The sequence below is a fragment of the Amphiura filiformis genome, chromosome 6 (assembly GCF_039555335.1).
Source record: "Amphiura filiformis chromosome 6, Afil_fr2py, whole genome shotgun sequence".
In the NCBI taxonomy this organism is placed as follows: Eukaryota; Metazoa; Echinodermata; class Ophiuroidea; order Amphilepidida; family Amphiuridae; genus Amphiura; species Amphiura filiformis.
In genome coordinates, this window is record NC_092633.1 from 9291951 (window position 1) to 9309567 (window position 17617).

The window sequence follows — 17617 nt, forward strand, 5'->3', positions numbered from 1 at the left end:
CGTCAATCACATGTTGAGCACGGGAGAGCCACGCCTTTTCTAACAGCTTGCCCAAGACTGAAGTTACAGTGATACCACGGTAGTTGTTCGGGTCTACTTTATCTTTTCGCTTCTTCAGAATAGGGGTGAGAGTACCATGCATAAGTGCCGGTGGGACATAGTGAGATTTCATCATGTAGTTGATTACCTCTGTTATGTCATGTAAAGCACCAGGGCCCATCTTAAAGTGTTCAGCTGTGATGTTGTCAGCATCTTGAGCCTTACCGTTGCCAAATGTGGTAATCAGCTTCCTGATTTCAGCAGTAGAGAAAGGTTCGAACACGTCCATATTCGGCTCATCAGAGTTATAGACCTGATCCAACAGAGCAACTTTTAGCTCCGAAGCCTCCTTGAAGTCATTGGCATAAGCCGTATTGGTCTTTGATGTTGCAAGGTTCTTAAAATGCTGCATAAAGCCCTGACAGACCTCTTCATCACCATCAAGCTCCACATCGTTGATGAACAGCTTGTCAGTTGAGCTTGATGTGACTGCACGTTGCTTCTTGATCAACTGATGGAAGAGCTTTATATTCTCGGATCTGGCGCTCATGATCTCTCAAAAGTAATGCTCTGTGGTGAATTAAGACAACTTCCGATTTTGAAATGTGAGTGGTGAGTTTAGTAGGGCCTACGGTATATTTTTGCCCTTAGTTCTTGCACCGCGAAATAGCGAAAAAAGTCAACGGTCATCGATATCGTAAATGCTGACAAAGGTGGAATCAACACAAACAGAGCGGGAAACAGAGCTTTAAATTGATACCAAATTTATTTTGCCAAGTATTGCAGGGACGCCTGGAATGGCGCTTGAAGTAGGCTGAATTCACACGCTATCCTGGGAAGCTGATTTAGTGTCGCGTCCCTTAAAGAAAGAAAAATGCTGCCTCCACCAGATATAGGCTATGTCAGCGTATTACTATCAAGAATTATGTTTGAAAGCTGTCCTCAGATCTATGCGCCAAGTCTCTGGACAGTCCATCGCACTACTTGCTCTATATCTCTAGTCCATTGCTTAGCTACGGTAACTCCAGCATAATTGGAGTGAGCAGAGCCAAACACGCGACCCCCCCCCCAACTCAACCCAAAATTGGCAACCATGAAAGTTACCAAAAAGCGCGGAAAATCCAGTATATTTTGGCAATATTTAGTGTCATTGAAAAAGGGGTGTTTGAAATTCTAGTCATTTAAAATGAGTGTTGAAAATTCTAGTCATTGAAAACCACAAAAAAGGGGTTGTTTTTGGCCAAATTTTGTCCTCGATTTTGAAAAAGGGGGGTAAATTTGATGAAAAATCATTGCAAAGGGGGTCTTTGAAAAATTTGGTAACTCTCATGGTTGCCAACTTTTGTGTTGAGTTGGGGTGCCGGGGCCAAACATCGTCAACAACATGCAGCGAAAATGTGGATAACTCTTCCTCTATCCGGAGTTGTCTTTTTTAAAGACAGTTCTTGTTCAATGTTCATTTTGTATCGAACTTCAAAGTCTCGAAGATCTAAAATCAACGAAGGCTGCAATTTATCTATTTTATTTTCCGCCAAAATGTCTCTTCTGAAATTTATTAAAATGTATAAATCCATATGGGTAAATAAAGAGCTGCATTTATAATTTTGTTTGTGCTGAGTGTGCTCTGAACGGTTGCATACATAAACAGTTAGACTCCTGATTCCATGATTCATCACTGTACTTCATTGCAATGGGTGGTATGGACTCGTAAGCTTTCATGATTTCGGATTCGAAAGGTAGGTCTATTTTGCTTGGTTTTTTACAGCCCCAAATATAATTAAACTTAGCAAAGGCTACACAAACCAAAACGTTTCCTTTGGGAGGCCTAAAAACCTTGTGGTTTTTTGTTTTTCTTGTAAGAAAGTCAGGATGGCTCATGACTTGCATTGATGCCATTGCCAAGGCAAGCAATGCATGAATGCATGATTGAACTTTTGCTCAGGGCTGTCAACTCTCACGCATTGGCCGTGAGTCTCACGCATTGGGTCACTTTCTCACGGTCTCACGCCAAGGTAGTATAATCTCACGCCTAGGTAGAAAATCTCACGCAAAAAGCTTGAAAGTGAGTAAAATCTCACGCATCGTCATGAATAATTTGTTGCTCCTACCCCGCTTATCGAGCGCCGTGGCTTAAATAATCATGGTACAAAATGAACATTGGAGTCAGCAAATCCCGGTACGCCTCGGTCTCACGCCAAGCAATTCCAACAAGTTGACAGCCCTGCTTTTGCTTTGATTGAACAATCATGAATATCACATGCCTATAGGTCGGGACAGAGCTACGTCATGCTGGTGAAAACAACCAAGTGCCAGTGAAAACAACATGTGCAGATCACCAATAATTTGAGAAAGTCTGCACGATATACATGCATGCATGTTACGGTATTTATTTTCTTTGGCCTAACTGTTGGTACAATAATAAATGGTGTGGTGCGTCAAGTAAATACTAGCATGGGCTAGGCCTACAGTTTGTCCACTCTGAAGTACAAAGTGACAACGCGCGCATTTACAGCGTGTAAACAGTGTGCAGTGTTGCGTCTCTGTTGCAGGTATGCGTGCCTTCAAAGTAGGCACAATGTGTGCGTCGGTACGGTAGGCCCTACATGTACCGGTACTTTGTACTTCAGAGTAGACTGACTGTATACATCAGGCCTTATCAACTAGTTTATTTGAAGCGCCAACTGGGAAATTTTAGTGATCATGAAGTGCCAACATGTCATGCATGTGCGACCGAACACCATAGCAGAAAAAGTGTCGGCTGCACAGGTCCAGGGGCAGCGCCGCGGGGTCCAGGGGTATCGGCCCCAGAAGCTCTGAGAGTTTATAGGGCTTTCTAAGGCTCAGATGTGGTATTTTCACCCTTTTTGTTAAAATTTATCTGGAAAAAATTATTAGATTTACCATGGTCCATGCGCCACTTCGTGCACCACTATGACAAACTCCAGACCAAGCGCCACAAGTGGCGAGCGCGCCACAAGTTGAGAAGGCCTGGTATTACATACTAGTGTGTGATCATTGGAAGATTCAAGGACATTCTATGTGATAAAAAGTTACCAATGTATCTGAGAAGTAGAATGTTCAACCAGTGTGTATTGCCAACAATGACATATGGGGCAGAAACATGGACAACAACCAAGTACCTGGAACAGAAATTACAAACAGCCCAAAGAGCAATGGAAAGGAAGATGCTTCACTTTACCTTAAGGGATAAAATTACGAACACTGAAATAAGACGTCAAACTCAAGTCAAAGACATTATGGTGAAACTCAAAGAAGCGAAATGGAGATGGGCAGGTCACCCTGCACGAAGGGAAGATAACAGATGGACTAAACGGCTTACAGAATGGCAACCAAGAACAGGGAAAAGATCAAGAGGAAGACAGAAGAGGAGGTGGCGTGATGACATTAGGCCTACTGCCTACATGGGACCTACATGGACAAGAAATGCAAGAGACAGAGAACAGTGGAAGAATCATGAAGAGGGCTACGTCCAACAATGGTCGAACACAGCCTGGTGAGGTGAGGTGAGGTGTGATCACAGGAATGATAAACAATCAGGCTGATTGACTTAAATCAGCAATCATGAATTTATGACAACTGACCATTGGTTGATGATGGTGATCAAGTCTAGCACTCAATGATCACCATAACTTAAGACACATATCCAGAACTCTGAACAATCAGGAAAGACCATCTCAAAACGAGTATTAATGCTTCTAGATGATATAGATTATCAGTATAGACATTTTGTAACAGTTTTAGAAAAGATTAAATTAGATTTGAATTTGTTTTTATTTAAAAAGAAATTTGCTATTTTTGTATTTCACTAGAAACATTATGAGGTAATCCTCAAATTTTCATTATTTACAACATCCCCTACCCCTACAACTAAGAAAAACTGCTGATTATGATCAGCAGGGGATGTCAGACATTTTGTGAGTTTCAATTTTGATTATTTCCATCTCAGTTTCAGATAATTGACTTTTTTATGAAAATAATGAAAGTTTTGGTCAAATTGAAAAGTGCGGGCGGGTGACGGGAAACTAATTATTTCATTTCATTAGCCTAAAACTGTAAATTATTTTAATGAATTTACTCTCATACTGCATAGAGTAGATCTGCATACATGTGTATAAAATCAAAGCAATCATGTAAAAGTAAGTCTGCTTATGCCTATTTAATATCTTGCAGAGGTGCATAATATCATATGGCAGAAGGCGGCATATTTGGTTCTCCACCAGAACCACGCTTTTAATGATGAAGGCTGTCTGCCATTAGATGTTCTGGAAGATGTTTTCCTCCTTCATGCCAAGAAGAATGAAGAAGTCATCCACCAAGGATCCAGTGATGATGGCAGTTTTAAACATGGAACATGGTCGGGTTAGTACTGGGATGGATTATAAGCAAGTAAATGGTACATTTTTAAAGGGATGTTATTTACCCCACACATGTATTTTTTTTTTTCACTTTTAGAATACCGTACCACTAATTAAAAACCTATACAAAACTGGGCTCAAAAGAAACTTATAATTTTTCACAAGGTCATATCTTAAAATCCTGTCCATAAAAATGAAGCAAAATTGCACACAGGATTACTTCAACACTCTACTCTAAACATTGGTCAGTAACCATACAGTAATATCCAACTGATGCAACAGCAAAATGCACTGACATGGAACAGCTTCCTGGACCACATTCACAGCCCAATAATTGACACCCAACACAAGAAATCTTGAGTAAGTGAAATAGTGTGGAACAAAACCTGTTTCTTGAAGAAAGTGTGTGAAAAGCAGAAGCAGCCCTGTTCCACACTATTCCACTTACTCTTTGGAAAGTATCACCTGTGTAAGGATCTTGTACGCATTATCACAAATTTCTTTTGCTGGGTGCCAATTATTCGCCTGAGAATGTGGTTCAGGAAGCTGTTCCGTGTCAGTGCATTTTGCTGTTGTGTCAGTTGCCAGTTGGACAACTGCTTGGTTACTGACATGTGAATCCTGTGTGTAATTTTGGTTCATTTGTATGGACAGGATTTTAAGATATGACCTTGTGAACAATTTATATGTTTCTTTTTGAGCCCAGTTTATGTATTAACTACGCTACCGTACCCCAACAAATTATGTCAAAATAAGCTAGACCCTGTGTTTTTCATATCAAGGAGATTCTCTATCCTGGACATATTAGGGTTTTTTTCACATTTTGTCAATATTTCTGAATAGGAGGAAATGGCCTTGATCTTTGAAAGTCCCTTTAGTTTAAGTTTCAGGGGATGCACAACTGTTCAACTGTTAGAATTGGTGGGGAAAACAACACAGAACCAGGGCTGTCAAACATTCAGGCACTTTTCTCACCCCAAGGCCCAAGGTAATAAAATTTTGCACCATAAATTGTTGTCCTCCCCCTCCCCCACACACACACATTTTCGATTCTCAAACACTGGCTCATAATAATCATGAGTCAAAGATGAAAATTCTAGTAAGATGGCAAATAATAGTTCCATCCCAGTACGCCACTGTCTAGACAGTATCTCATGAGAGGGAGCATGTGCCCTGGGTGCCACCATTAGGGGCACGCCGAATTGACCAATTCGGCACCGGCATCGATTCTGCGCCCCTCCTAGCATGCTTTGCGTGCATTTTGGGAGGGCGGGTTAGTGTAGTGGTCTTCTCACTCGCTTCTCACCACTGTGGCCGGGTTCAATTCCCATGGCGCCACATGTGAGTTTGGTTGCCGATCCATGCTCGCTCTCGCAGGTGTTTCTCCGGGTGCGCCGGTTTTCCTCCTCCATCTAAAATCGGACCTCTTCCCATATCCCTGTCCCGTCATATCCGGATGGCGTCCCTTAAATTTAGTAGCCTCTCAGCACTATAGCCTGGCTTTGGCCGAATGTTATCAATTTAATACCAATATTCAACTTAACTTCATTATAACCAAAATTAATGAGTGATAGGCCCTATTTGTGCAAATTTTTGCGCACTCTTATTTCAAGCATTGGGGAGGGGCACCATTATGTATCCTTTGCCCTGGGCGCCACAACCTCTAGCTATGCCACTGCAATAGTGTACAGTACCATTCAAATTTGGAAGCAAGAATAAATTTCAGCATTGTCACGTCACCCTATATTGGCTGTACCTGGACACACATAATTTCACAAGGTGAATTTAATCAAGTTTATCAAGGTGAATTTTGGACTCAATGGACCTAAGATCTTATCCAAGTATTTCAAGCGAACAGGGAAAGTTCAAAGTTGCCCTTGTCTCCAAATGACCCAATCGGTAAGCTACTGCATGGGGCCTATTGTCATTTGTGACAAAGAAGTGTAAATACTGTAATCAACAACATTATCCAAATGGTAATTTTCATACTTAGGGGTTCAAGGATTAATTGAATTGACTATTTCATTCAAAAACAATTAATAATCTTTTAAATAAAGTACTATAACAACAAATAACATCACAAATTCATTTCCCCTTGTGTAGAAACTATATTTCTGATTTGCAAGAAGTTCCAACAGCCAGCAGAGACAAGGTATTTAGCAGTGGAAATATTTGATAGGTGAGGCTTGTTTAAAGTGAAATTCTACATTGTATAAAAATTTACTGTACATATGTGAGCGAGAAATATTTCCTTTGAAGTGTATTTAGTCTTTTGGACTCGGTTTGTTTTTCATGTACTTTTAGGTAGGTAAATTTATTGAGTTTCTAACACTACAGCATAAGCACAATACTCCACTCACTGTGAAATACTCCCCTCTTTGACTCTTTGAGGATCTTTGACAGAGACTAATGTAGCCATCAAGAAATGCAGTTCACACCTTTATAGTAGAGCCATAATTCTCCCATGATGTTCAAATTCCATTTTGTGCAAACTACGCTTTCTGTGTTTTTTTGTGTTTTCTAACTGAAAAGTGAATGTTCACCTCTGTCTATAAGTCTACATTCAACTTAAAATGTGACAAGATTCACATCTCATAGATTGTCATACAATGCCAATAAAAACTGGCTGATTTGCTCCCAAAAGGTTTTGTTTGATGCAATTCTTATATTAATATCATAGTATAACTAAGATATTGAACTTTCCAATATTTTTCTTTTATCCCATTTTGTATTTTTCGTTGGTGAGATGTCATTTTATAATGAGCTCGTCCAAAATGCCTTTTGTGCCACTTTCTGTATAGTGTTCGTTTGGTCAATGCACTAGCATATGCATAATTTAATAACCAAGACATTTTATGCAAAGTTACTTTTAGTGAGTCCAAAAGGCTTTAATTGATTACCACAACCCCTAGCTACGCCAATGTCTTGCACTCCTGTTTGCAATTTTCTCCCTGTTGACTTGATTCTCATGAGATCCATCCATTTCAAAGTGTCATTGTCATCTATATAATAATAGGCATCGTCTATCTGTCTATCTGTCTGTGTATCTGTGTGTCTGTGTGTCTGTCCGCCTATTTTCTCGGAGACTAGGGTCGCATACGTTCCTCAAACTTGGTGGGTGGGTGCAGCTTGACCCCATACAGAACAAGTTTGTATTGGTTAGTGGGTCAAGGTCACCCGAGGTCATCCAGGGGTCAAATTAGTAAAACTGTTTTTCTCAGAGACTGGGGGTCGCACGTTCCTCAAACTTGACGGGTGGGTGCGTCTTGACCCTGGACAGAACAAGTTTGTATTGGTTAGTGGGTCATATGGGCATGCAACTTGGTGGGTAGGTGCATCTTGACCTAAGACGGAACAAGTTTGTATTGGTTAGTGGGTCAAGGTCACCCAGGGGTCATCTGAGGTCAAATTAGTAAAAACTGTATTCCGCCTATTTTCTCGGAGACTAGAAGACACACATTCCTCAAACTTGGTGGGTGGGTGCATCTGGACCTCAGACAGAACAAGTTTGTTTCGGTAAGTGGGCCAAGATCACCAGAGGTCATCCAGGGGTCATCTGAGGTCAAATTAGTAAAAACTGTCATAGGGGCATGAAACTTGGTGGGTACAGTCAACTTTTAGAGTCAAATATTTGGACGGTCATTTTGGGGTCATTCAAGGTCAAATTACTGAAAACTGTCATATGGGCATGAAACGTGGTGGGTACAGTCAACATTTAGAGCCAAATTTTGGAAGGTCATTTCGAGGTCACAAGGGGTCATCTGAGGTCAAATTAGTATAAACTGTCCTATGAGCATAAAACTTGGTGAGTACAGTCACCATCAGCCAGGTAGTCGCGACAGCCGAGAACCGCCAAGCACGGGTAACCGCCTAGTTATACATTAAAAGTGGCACAAAAAAGAAAACAACAAATTGGATAAAGCAAAACCTATTAGAAAGCTTATCTTAGCTATGGCATAGTATTGATACAAATTGTATCAGAAAACTACCCTTGCTTGCACTATTTTTATTGGACATGCTGTAGCGTAGTGTGCAACACTTGCGCTTTATGTAATAAAGTCCAACAGTATGTATTGCAAAAAACACATTTGTGACATAATCAAGGGGAATGAGTCACATGTCGACCCTGGTCGAAAAAGAGTTTTACATATTTTTCTAAAGAGGACATTTAGAGCTTTCAGAAACTGAAAACCCCATGTTGATATGACTTTTCTTTGCGTAGTTAAGGTCATGTTTTTTATGTTGGGCACCAATTGCGTTGCATGTGTATTTTTCAAGCGAATCACATGCTTTTACAGGTTTGGTACTATAACTTCAAAAATTTACATTAGAACCCAATTAAAGTATATATTCTGAGAGCATATACTCGGATGATTTCAGAAACAAAACAATGGGAGTCATTATACAGGGTGACCTATAAAATATACAGGGTGTAACAAGCAAAATAAGGATGAAAATATTAATTCAGTTAGGGGTGTCACCCCCCCGACGTACATTGATAATGTAAAAATTTGATAAATGTTTAAAATAGCCAACTTAATTGCCCACCCATTCATATGGAACTTATGGCGGTCAAGTAATTCAAAACGTAGATACAGGGTTAAAAAAAATCTATCTATATTTATATAAATTTCTTCAAAACACACCTTATTTGGCACTGGAAATGCAAATTTTCATGATTGAGGTATGTAACTAGATGTAAAATAAGCTCAACAATCCAGTTTTGAAAGTTGAGAATTGACAAAGCTTTTTTGTAAACATTGACTTTTTGGACCATAATTGAGTGTGAGGGCGCTCTTTCTGATTTGTCGCAAACCTTCTATGTTTTACTAGTTTTAGTTTACTAAAGTAAAGAAGATCACAACCAAGGTCTGCTTAAGAAATTTGAGCCTTTTATCATGTTTTGTTTGCCCGTATCACCCTTTTGAATGTTCCCTACATTAAATCCCTATTCAAATGCATAGAGATCAATGAACTTTATTAGTGTAGCAACAAGTAATTAGTAAATTTTAATTGTCTAATTAACAAATACTGAAGCAATGAATGCTAAACATGATATCATTTAGCCGATATCAAGTACAGAAACAAGTAGAAAATAGAAATCCATCAATAATGTTTATTGAAGATCATGTGGTGAAGGATCACCATTGTACAGCATTGTGATCCTCCATCACATGATCCTCCACCACATGAGCCACCCCTGACTAATTAGACTTAACGAGTTACAATAATTAGTACAAATGAAAATCACAAATTTTTGTTTCAGAAATTGAAAGGCCAATGTCTAAGGAACAAAATAGTACTAGACAAGCTCATAATAAACATCAAATAAATAAACGACATGTATGTAAACATGTCTTGATGAGTAAGAATGCAACAGAGCCACCCTTTTGAGGTGCCCAGTATAAAAAACATGACCTTAAGTCAATTTATCAATCGCTGAAAACAATATAAAACAAAAGAATTTTAACACTTTCTTTGCCAATATCCCAAAATCAATATTAGCGACATCCGACTCATTTCCCTTGATCGTGTCACATTTGTTGCAATAAACTTTTTTTTATATTTCAATTTGTTGCAATAAACTTGGGTGTTACATTTGTGTGAAAACCTAAAATATTAATTGTGTGGCTTTACTATAATGAACACTCCCTGTTAACATCATGCAACATTTTGTATTAAAGCTGCATGCTTATTTTGTCTTTATGCTTGTCTCTGTACAGGTTTATGATTACAAACCTGAAGAATCTTCACCAACCGGTGGATAAAGACAGAAAGTGGTGTATACCAGTGTCAGTATGGAATAAATCCAGCAAGAAATGCAAGAAAAGAATCTTGTTATACATGTTGTCCTGTGTACAGGTAGCCAGTAAAATGTGCAGTCATAAAAGGGTAAGCAGGTAGAACATGGTGTATAATGTGCATGCCCAAAAAAGGATCAGAATCTGATAATCTTTATTTTATGTTCTTTATTGTTTGTTCTTATGGTGCTGTGTTTTTAGTGTCACGGGACATCCTAGTACTCGGTAGTGAAAATGTTCTGTTGCCTAAACATTACTAAATGAAGTGACACTCATGTTGAGTTTTGGAATTAAATCTAATACTGGAACTTACTTTTTTTGCAACTATTATGACGTTTAGGTCTGGAACCACCAGACTTCATCAGGCAACTGACCCGTTGGACTGGCTAGGTATCGACCCGATGGCCCGGTCCCATGCATGAGATAAGTTAAAGCGGAGTCCCCCTTTCTTATCACATGACCAGTCCAACAGGTCAGTTGCCTGATGAAGTCTGGTGGTTCCAGACACAACGTCGCAATAGTTGCGAAAAAAAAAATTGTAAGTTCCAGTATTAGATTTAATTCCAAAACTCTGTTTGAAACTACTGGATGACTAAGAACATTCACTCATTTGACACTCATGTTATTTACAAGGTTAATGCTGTTTTTGCAGTGATGCCATGCAGTAAATAGGCGAAGTCTGATCCTTTGAATTTTTAATAAGTGCTACATATAGACAAATCCAATTTCACGCATTCCTACACCTCAGTGGCAGCTATAGCTGGGTCCCTGTCAGCTCCATCTTACCTAAAGTGTGAAATGATGCGGCCTTGAGGGTATTTTAAACTGCATTCTATCACCCGTGTTACACGTAGACAAAAGAATTATGACAGTTTAAAACACAAAAGAATCTAACATCGAATTTTAAGCGGCTTTAATCCACACAATTGGACAGTCACAACACCAGTTACGTGCTGCAGGACCCAATAATGGCCAACCAAATCCTGACCATGACTTGGCTCATTGGATTCGTCTATATCTGTATAGGTATGTGGAATAGATACAGCAAGAAGTGATTATATTATAATCTTCTTTTGTTCTTGATGTATTTTGTGTACAAGAAGCCAGCAAAATGTGTATTCACTATATCTACTGAAAATAGCAACATACTGTGACCAATTTGTAAGCTCATGAGAAAAGCCCTCATTCAATCTACAAAATCATATTTGGGTTAAATTTCATTGAATTTCTGATGGATTCTGTTTCTTTGTAGATTCTGAGTTGTAGGAGATGCTGTGAGTTTTTGCGAGATGCTGGTGTGTTTTGTTCCAGGGATCTTGTACTAGATTGTGAACTTTGTGTGCTGAAAACATTGAACTATAAGATACATGTATCTTCACCTGTTGTGTATATAGAAGCACTACTGGAAATTATAGGTAAAATATGTTTATATTTCGCTCTATGGTATATATTTACTTTTACTGAAGCTTAAACAAATTATTTCCTATACAGTTTTGACAATAGTGACAACAAATTTTTGTTTCTCTTTATCAAATTTTTTTGATGAAGATTTAAAGTGGGGAATTTTGGATTAGGCCTTCGCTCTTATTCTTTTACTCGGCTTTAGAGTGAATGCTGGAGTTGATATTAATTTGAAAGGCTTAACAGCTAATGCATAGTAAATGTTAGGATATATTTTGCAATTAAAGAAAGGTTTTGGATGGCTATAATTTAAGATGCTGGCTTACACAGAATAGTAAACTACTGAATTAAATTATAGTAAACTACAATTTGGTACATAAACCAGTGACATAGCAAGGGGAGCTGTGGGAAGTCCCCCCAATGGGGACAGCAAAGAGCAAAGTGACTAAAAATAGATCGAAAAATTGACAAATGCGGACAGAAACTTGGCTTTGCCCCCTTACACTAAAAAGCTGGTCAAACTCACTGGGACACAAGTTTATTTTAGCCATAATGTACGATTTCTGTCAAATTTTAATTTTGTAATTCTTTACCCAAAATTCTAAAATAATACTGTAAGGAAGGGTTTCTGTTCACTTTAAGTCAAAATAATGAGGTAAAGTGAAAGAAACCCTGCTGGCTATTTTGGCCATTTAATGTGGAGTTACATGAGGGACTTAATGACTTAATAATGTCCTATTAGGATAGAAAAAGTGATACTGTCTGGAAATCTAACCTGGAACTATGAGAGTCATTCAATAAGTTCTTCCTCCATTCTTATACTGAATTTGGTTCTGTAAATGGTAGCTACTTCAAACTTGGCATAGTTATACATTAATTGGAAAGTTATCTACAAATAAGGGCAAATGTATTGATACCTTTTCCAGATTTGTGTAGGTGACCTCAGAACCAAAATAAGATTTGATACACTGGAAACTGTAAAAAATTGCAAAACATTTACACAAAACGATATGCAAGTGTTATGATTATGCTAACATATTATAACTAAAACAGCATCCACACAAATGTGTAACCAAACAGCAAATATGAAAAGTAATAAAAATGTGTCTATATTACAAAAAAAAATATACCAGCATCCAGTTTCTAGTGTTACATCTGGTGGGCATTCAGATCATGAGAATTTGCTTGGGGACCATCTGTATGAGATGAATTTTAAATTATGTTTTAGAGCAGAAAGTTACTTGCTATTTTAAATTAGTTTCCTTGGTGTTTATTTTAACCAAGTGCCATTTCCATAGCAGGTTTATTATGCTTCTAATTAGCCCTTTTTTCTAACACAGACAATTCCTGCATAACTGACTTTTGGTCATTTGAAAGAAAAACATTAAATTTGACTACAGTTCTTATCTGCTCTTATCTCTTCTTTGCTAAAAAAAGTAACAGCTTTTTTGTGTGTGTCATTTCACATAATTTTACATAGTTTTCCTTATGCCAGCTTCATTTTAAGTCTGGTTTAATTTTGGTCTATTTGTGTCTTTGTTGTAGATATATGTACCTGGTACAGATTTTCTCAGTTTCCGCAATACTGGATCCTAATTTCATTTTTATTTCGCCTACAACAAATAGAAAAGATATTAAACAATTTTTTTTCTCAAGCTATAGATAAGGCCCCAGGTTATAACCATGGAAAATATTCAAAGGCTACTACTTGAAGAAGCTGAGATATGAGGGTGGGGAAAGAACTTTTTGAATGAGCTTCGTATAATGACAATGAATGAGTTTAAGTGCAAAACATGATATATGCCATTGCTGCCTGGTGCTATTTTATCCATATTACAGTAGGGAAGCCATAACTAGAGCCAGATGATTCAAATGGACAAATATCAAAATGTTTACAAGAGTCTGAGGAATCTTTTTCGCTATATGTTGTCAATTTTGTAACCAGTGCATTATTTTTCATTTCTATGACAAAATCACGCTATTTAATGATTTTTGTCATTCCCCCCCCCAAAAAAAAATCCCACACTATATTTTAACTGGCCATTTCTTTGAAATAAATGCAGTACAAAGTTTTGGTGTGAGATACACAACATATTTGGTGTGGGATAAACGACACTTGGATATTTCATATCTGTGAACAAAATCAAAATCATACAATATATATATATTTTTGTTTTGAGCTGAAATAAGCTTTCAATACTGTATAATCTAAAAAGTAGATAAAGTAACAATATTGATAGTACAATTATTATACCAGGCAGCCTTGGATATATCATGTTTTGCATCTGAAATCTTCACAATTCAGTGAGAATTAGCACTTACTTTAGCCATATACTGTGGGCAACTTGCAAGAAGAGAGAGTTAAGAGGGTCAAGTGATAGCTTTAATTAGCAGTCTGTTTTATAATTAAGCTTCAGTGAGATTAAGTGGCAAGTCTTGTAACCCTTATCCTAGTAGTATAGGTTAGAATACCAGGCAGAATCACATTTCCATTTTAGATCCTCTCCAAAATACATTTTACTCCATAATCTGTATTTTTTTATCAGGTCGAAGTACACAAGTAGCAGGTGGACAATTGCGTAGCATACATGGCACAAGTTTGCAGGTACTTGACTTAGTGTACCTCAAGAGAAATGCAATTTACAGTAAACTATATGAAGTTGTTACTGGAGATGTATTAGGTTCAACATTGGAGCGGTAAGTAAATCTACATTGTGGTATTGCTGTGTGGTTTAAAATAGGATATGGGAATTCAGATATATTTAGGTAACCATTTGAACAGACTTAAACTTAATTGCAAAATTCAGTTAACTGTTTACTTACCCTTGTTTGCTTGGGTGCGTGAACTCATGTAGTACATTGTACTTTTTTCATTACAACAAATAAATTGCAATGTTGCTGAACAATACCAATTATTTGCAAGGTGTGTTACTGACAAACTTATCTTTTAGACCATACTTTATGGACGCGTACATGAAAAGCCCTTTTTGAGGATATGTCGCCAAAAGACTCCATTTTTGTTAATGCAGCCTCTCAATAAAAAGATGCCTAAATCAGAAGTGCTTAACAATTTCAATTATGAGTGCACCCCCCTGGGATGTGTCATTTGATATCTCCTCTTCCATTAGGGTATGATTTCATGTACTTCTAGCCTTATATGGGAATCCTTCTTCATAGGTTGAATTAAAGGTAGCGTCCTTGCCCAACATTAGCCCATTAATTTCGAACATGAGTACACCCTCCTTTGGGATGTGTTGCTTATTTGATAACTTTCATCTTCCTTTAACGGTATGATTACCTGTACTTCTAGCCTTATATAGGAATCTCTCATTGGTTGAATACAAAGTGGTTTATACTTGCACTCAATCCTCATCTTACGTTAATGCTTAATTTGATCAGGGCCCTCTTCTAGGCAATTAATCAATTTTGGAATAGGTTGGCTTAGTTTCAAATACCTGATGTTTGAATTGTGAGAGTGATTTTTAAAAGTGTTTGAACGTACGTAGGCATACCATCAAGTTTAATATTACAAGCTACTTAGTCTCAATTCTTCAGTTAAGGGAGTACTACACCCCTGGCCAATTTTGTGCCTATTTTTGCATTTTTTTCAAAAATCATAGCGCATTGGTAACAAGTAAGATATGTATATTATAGGGGCAAGGACTACAACTACTGCACTGCAAATTCAGCAACTCAATGCAAGTAGTTATTGATTTATTGATCAAATATTGGTTTTCCTCATTTTGACTGTAACTCCACAACTGTTGTCTGTGCTGAAATAAAATTTCCAGTGCAGTAGTTGTAGTCCTTGCCCTATAATATACATAACTTACTTGTCACCAATGCGCTATGATTTTTGAGAAAAATGAAAAAATAGGCACAAAATTGGACAGGGGTGTAGTACCCCCTTAAACCTAACATTCATGTTTATATGTATTCCTTTTATATTTTTTAGAGGTAAAACTGGCTTTTTGTGTGTTGAAAAAGATGCAATGCTCTTGGCAGCATGTGTCATTGCAGCGGCAACTTATATATTGGACAGGACTGCTGTTTGTCAGGTACATTATTCCTTCTATTAGGCCAATGCAAGCTTTTTTAAACATTTGTTTTTTAACTTGGGGCTATAATTTCTATTTTAAATATGGTATTTTTAAAACTGACACCAATCAATATTCTTATTTCCCAGCTGGACATACAAGTGCTTTTAACCTGCAGTCTAACTAGCTTTTCAAGACCAGGGAATAAAACCACTGAAAATAAACTGATGACTTGAAAATGTCAATTATTTTTTTCGAAAAGGACATTTTTTCATTTTCACAGCACTCTTTTACATGTATATACCAACATATGACTAATGACACATTAGTGTCTTAAACTCACATTCCATAATATGTAGGCCAGCTTAATAATATTTGCGCCCATATATGAAAATGGATAATACTTTGCCTGTCGCCGTTATAGGGGAGGGCTGTATGTATTTGACTAAGCAATTGCTATGTGCATCTTTGTTTACTTATTTCAGGTCATTGGGCAACTGTATCGTACCACTAATATACCTCAAGAGGACATCATAGATTTCTCAACAGTTCTGGTTGTCTACTGTCTTTCTTAGTGTAATCTTATTCTGCAAGATTTCAGTAGCATGATGCGATGACATTGGACTAACACAAACTTTGATGAGCATGCATTCGTATTAGTGTCATTATCGTAGCTAGCCACTGACCTGCCTGTCAATTTGGGTAGTTTATGCTGCTATAACAGGCAATTAAAGCCTTTGACAGCTATGCTAAAACTTAAATCTGTTGAAATGTCTTCTGAAGTAGATCAGATTGACAAAACAAGGCCATAGCAACAAATGTGTGACAAGAGGAATGAGTCTAATGTCGCTAATCTTGATTTAGAGTTATTGATAAAAACAGGTTATTCTGTCTTATGTGTTTTTAAAGTTATAGAATCACTTGTAACTTTGTAACCTGAAGTCCCGCTTTAATTGGTTTCGACTATACTTTAACATTTTTGTGAATAAATAATGCACAAACAATCAATATTGTAAATTATATACGTTTACAGACTCATTCCACTTGATCGTGTCACATATTTGAACCCCACATAGTCTGTAGAAGTCTGCTTAATGTTTTAAATATCAAATTAGTATGGTCCATTTATTAAATTGATGGACAATCAACATAATTTTATATGGAGTATTTTATACCAATTCTTGTTACAGCTCATATTGTTTTAAGGTAAAAATAAATTGTTTGCTTGTCCACGCCAAATGACCCTAATCGTGAAAATCTGGGAAAAGTTTTTACTGTACATTGGCGTAACCTGATGACCACTCCTCTTTACACTGCGGACCCAGAATATTTTGTTCTTTTTGAAAGAAGAAAAAACAAATTATATAAGTTGAAATTTAAAAAAAATTAGAAAGTATGCATTTTTTGACTGTTTCCTATCACTTTCTATTTTTTATTCCCAGTTGAAGTGATTGGCAAATGCACTTCCCATAGTCTGGTGGTCCCTGATTAAAATTAAAAACATACTGCCATACACACTGTGTAGTAGACAAGAAAAAGGTTCAAATTTGAAACAAAATGAAGGGTATCTCTAACTATCATAGCTGCAAATAATTACTTTTGGACCTGCATGATAGTGTTACCATGCATATAGTAACACCAGATTTGCTGATTTGAACATGTGTGTACACTGGACATTAAGGTCCAGTTTCTCAAAGCTCAACTAGAGGCAAGGCTTCATCTATAAGCCACCCCAACAATGGGGACATTTTTCTAGATTTATTTAAAAAAAATTTAAATCATACATGGTTAATTAGGTGAAAGCGATAGGTAACATCCTATAATTTTAAGCCAAATTGGCCCTAAGCCTAATAGACTAAGTAGTCTTGCCTCTAGCCCAGCTTTGAGAAACTGGCTGTAATGGATTTTGCCTTCATCCCCCTTTTAACATGCATTATGTGTTCAGAAATGTGGCTCTCCTATT

At 37.4% G+C, this 17617-nt stretch overlaps 1 protein-coding gene across 1 annotated transcript; it reads left to right on the forward strand.

Annotated features, from left to right (window-relative positions):
* Positions 1-4246: 4246 nt before the first annotated feature.
* On the forward strand, positions 4247-16229 carry LOC140154167 (cyclin N-terminal domain-containing protein 1-like). Its single transcript, XM_072176774.1, is given in 8 exon segments — positions 4247-4285; positions 4287-4419; positions 6519-6594; positions 10139-10307; positions 11469-11631; positions 14164-14314; positions 15573-15675; positions 16140-16229. Coding segments are annotated over 8 exon segments (924 nt in total).
* The last annotated feature ends 1388 nt before the right edge of the window (positions 16230-17617 follow it).